Source organism: Colletotrichum spaethianum (genome assembly GCF_022836535.1).
Source record: "Colletotrichum spaethianum MAFF 239500 DNA, contig14, whole genome shotgun sequence".
Classification (NCBI taxonomy): domain Eukaryota; kingdom Fungi; phylum Ascomycota; class Sordariomycetes; order Glomerellales; family Glomerellaceae; genus Colletotrichum; species Colletotrichum spaethianum.
In genome coordinates this window covers 279,345-280,985 of record NW_026054784.1, presented here as the reverse complement: position 1 = coordinate 280,985, position 1,641 = coordinate 279,345, and the positions used below count along the sequence as shown (strand labels likewise).

General features: G+C 47.1%; 1 protein-coding gene across 1 annotated transcript; it reads left to right on the top strand.

Annotated features, from left to right (window-relative positions):
* Positions 1–239: 239 nt before the first annotated feature.
* ColSpa_06063 (E3 ubiquitin-protein ligase Zswim2) lies at positions 240–1,281 on the top strand (the record flags this gene model as incomplete). Its single annotated transcript, XM_049272275.1, has 3 exons — positions 240–704; positions 753–1,179; positions 1,238–1,281. 3 exons carry the CDS (start codon positions 240–242, stop codon positions 1,279–1,281), a joined length of 936 nt encoding a protein of 311 aa, XP_049128232.1.
* Positions 1,282–1,641: the final 360 nt, after the last annotated feature.

Here is a 1,641-nt window from a genome sequence, read left to right as displayed (position 1 = left end):
CTTAGCCAGGGCGTAATAAACTCAGTGAGTGAGTGAGTGAAAGTTACTCGACCAGCCGTCTTTCAATAAGGTTCCTGCGAATCAATGCCAATTTGGACCCTCGACGCTACACTCCGGCGGGCTATCTTCAACGCTACCCATCGTCTCTCTGATCAAACTAATACTCATCTTCCGATTTGAATAGTAATTCATTTTTACCTCCTTCTCACTGACCCACGCCGCCAATACCATTGCGAGCAATGGCGGACCCCCGCGCTCGTTGGACGGCGCCCCGCTCCGTGTCCGGACATTCTGAGAAGGCCGGAAGCTCCACAACGAAAGCAGCCTCCAAGGATGCCTACATGCCGACAGCCTCAACGAATCTGAAAAGAAAGGCCGTCTCCATCGACGAGAAATCGCGAACAGCTGATCATCAAAAGACGAAGAAGCCAAAGACTGCTGCTGTAACTACAAATGCCAATGAGAAGCGACTGCGTCGCTACCGATCGAAGCCTCCGCAGAGCTTTGACGAAGTCTATCAGAGAGCCATTACCCAGAGGTTCTACGTCATTGAGCGACGCCGTTGCGGTACCGCAGACATTCCCGAGGAGGAGGTCGAGCTGACTGGCTCCACCGGCAACGTCTACACCGTCCGAATCGGCCAGACTCCATCATGTACCTGCCCGCATTCCTTAAAGGGTAACCAGTGCAAGCACTGGCTCTATGTTTGTCTCTCAGACTTTACCCGTCCGCGAAGAGGCTAATCCTCGCAGGTCATGTCACGAGTCCTTCACGCCAAATTCGAGGACACGTACCAACTGGCACTTGTTCCAAGTGAGCTCAGGCAGATCTTCTCAAACGCTCCACCGATTGAGGCCTCGTCCGACAAGTCCCAAGACAAGAACCGCAAACCCGTTGAGGGCGATTGTCCCATCTGCTTTTGCGAGCTTGAGACCAAGAGCAACGAAACCATTGTATGGTGTCGCGCGGCTTGCGGGCAGAACATCCATAAGCAGTGTTTCCAGACGTGGGCAGCTACCAAGCGTCGCGGTTACAGTACAGGCGAGGTGACTTGTCCGTTCTGTCGGAGCGTCTGGCAAGGTGACGATGATATGGTGAAAAACATCAAGAAGGGCGGCAGAATCACCCAGGAAGGCTACGTCAACGTTGCTGACCAGCTTGGGATCAGTACTCAGAGGGGTAGGTTTGCATTCTTTCACTGTGAGATTATAATGAAGATGTTAACCAACATACACAGACTACAGTACCTACTCTAGATGGTGGAGAAGTGGCTACTATTAAATCGTCACCGCTGCTGTCATTGGCTACACTCCGAAAGGGTAGTACTGTTGAATGGATTCTCTCTTCCTGAGAGAACCCGTTTATATGATTATACTTAGGTTAAAAGTTAAGGTAAACTAAAGATATATTTTCTATGATTATCTTTTTAACTATAAGATTTAGCTTTTATGTATAAAATATCCTATAGTTATCTTATATAATTTACTTATAAGTATACTTTATATAACTCTCTTATATTTTATTAAACTTTAATATATAATATTTCTTTTAATCTAGAAATCTTTTAGAATAACAGCACTAGCTAGTTGTATAACACACACGACTCAGGGACACACATCATAGCAAAAAGCATAGACTAGA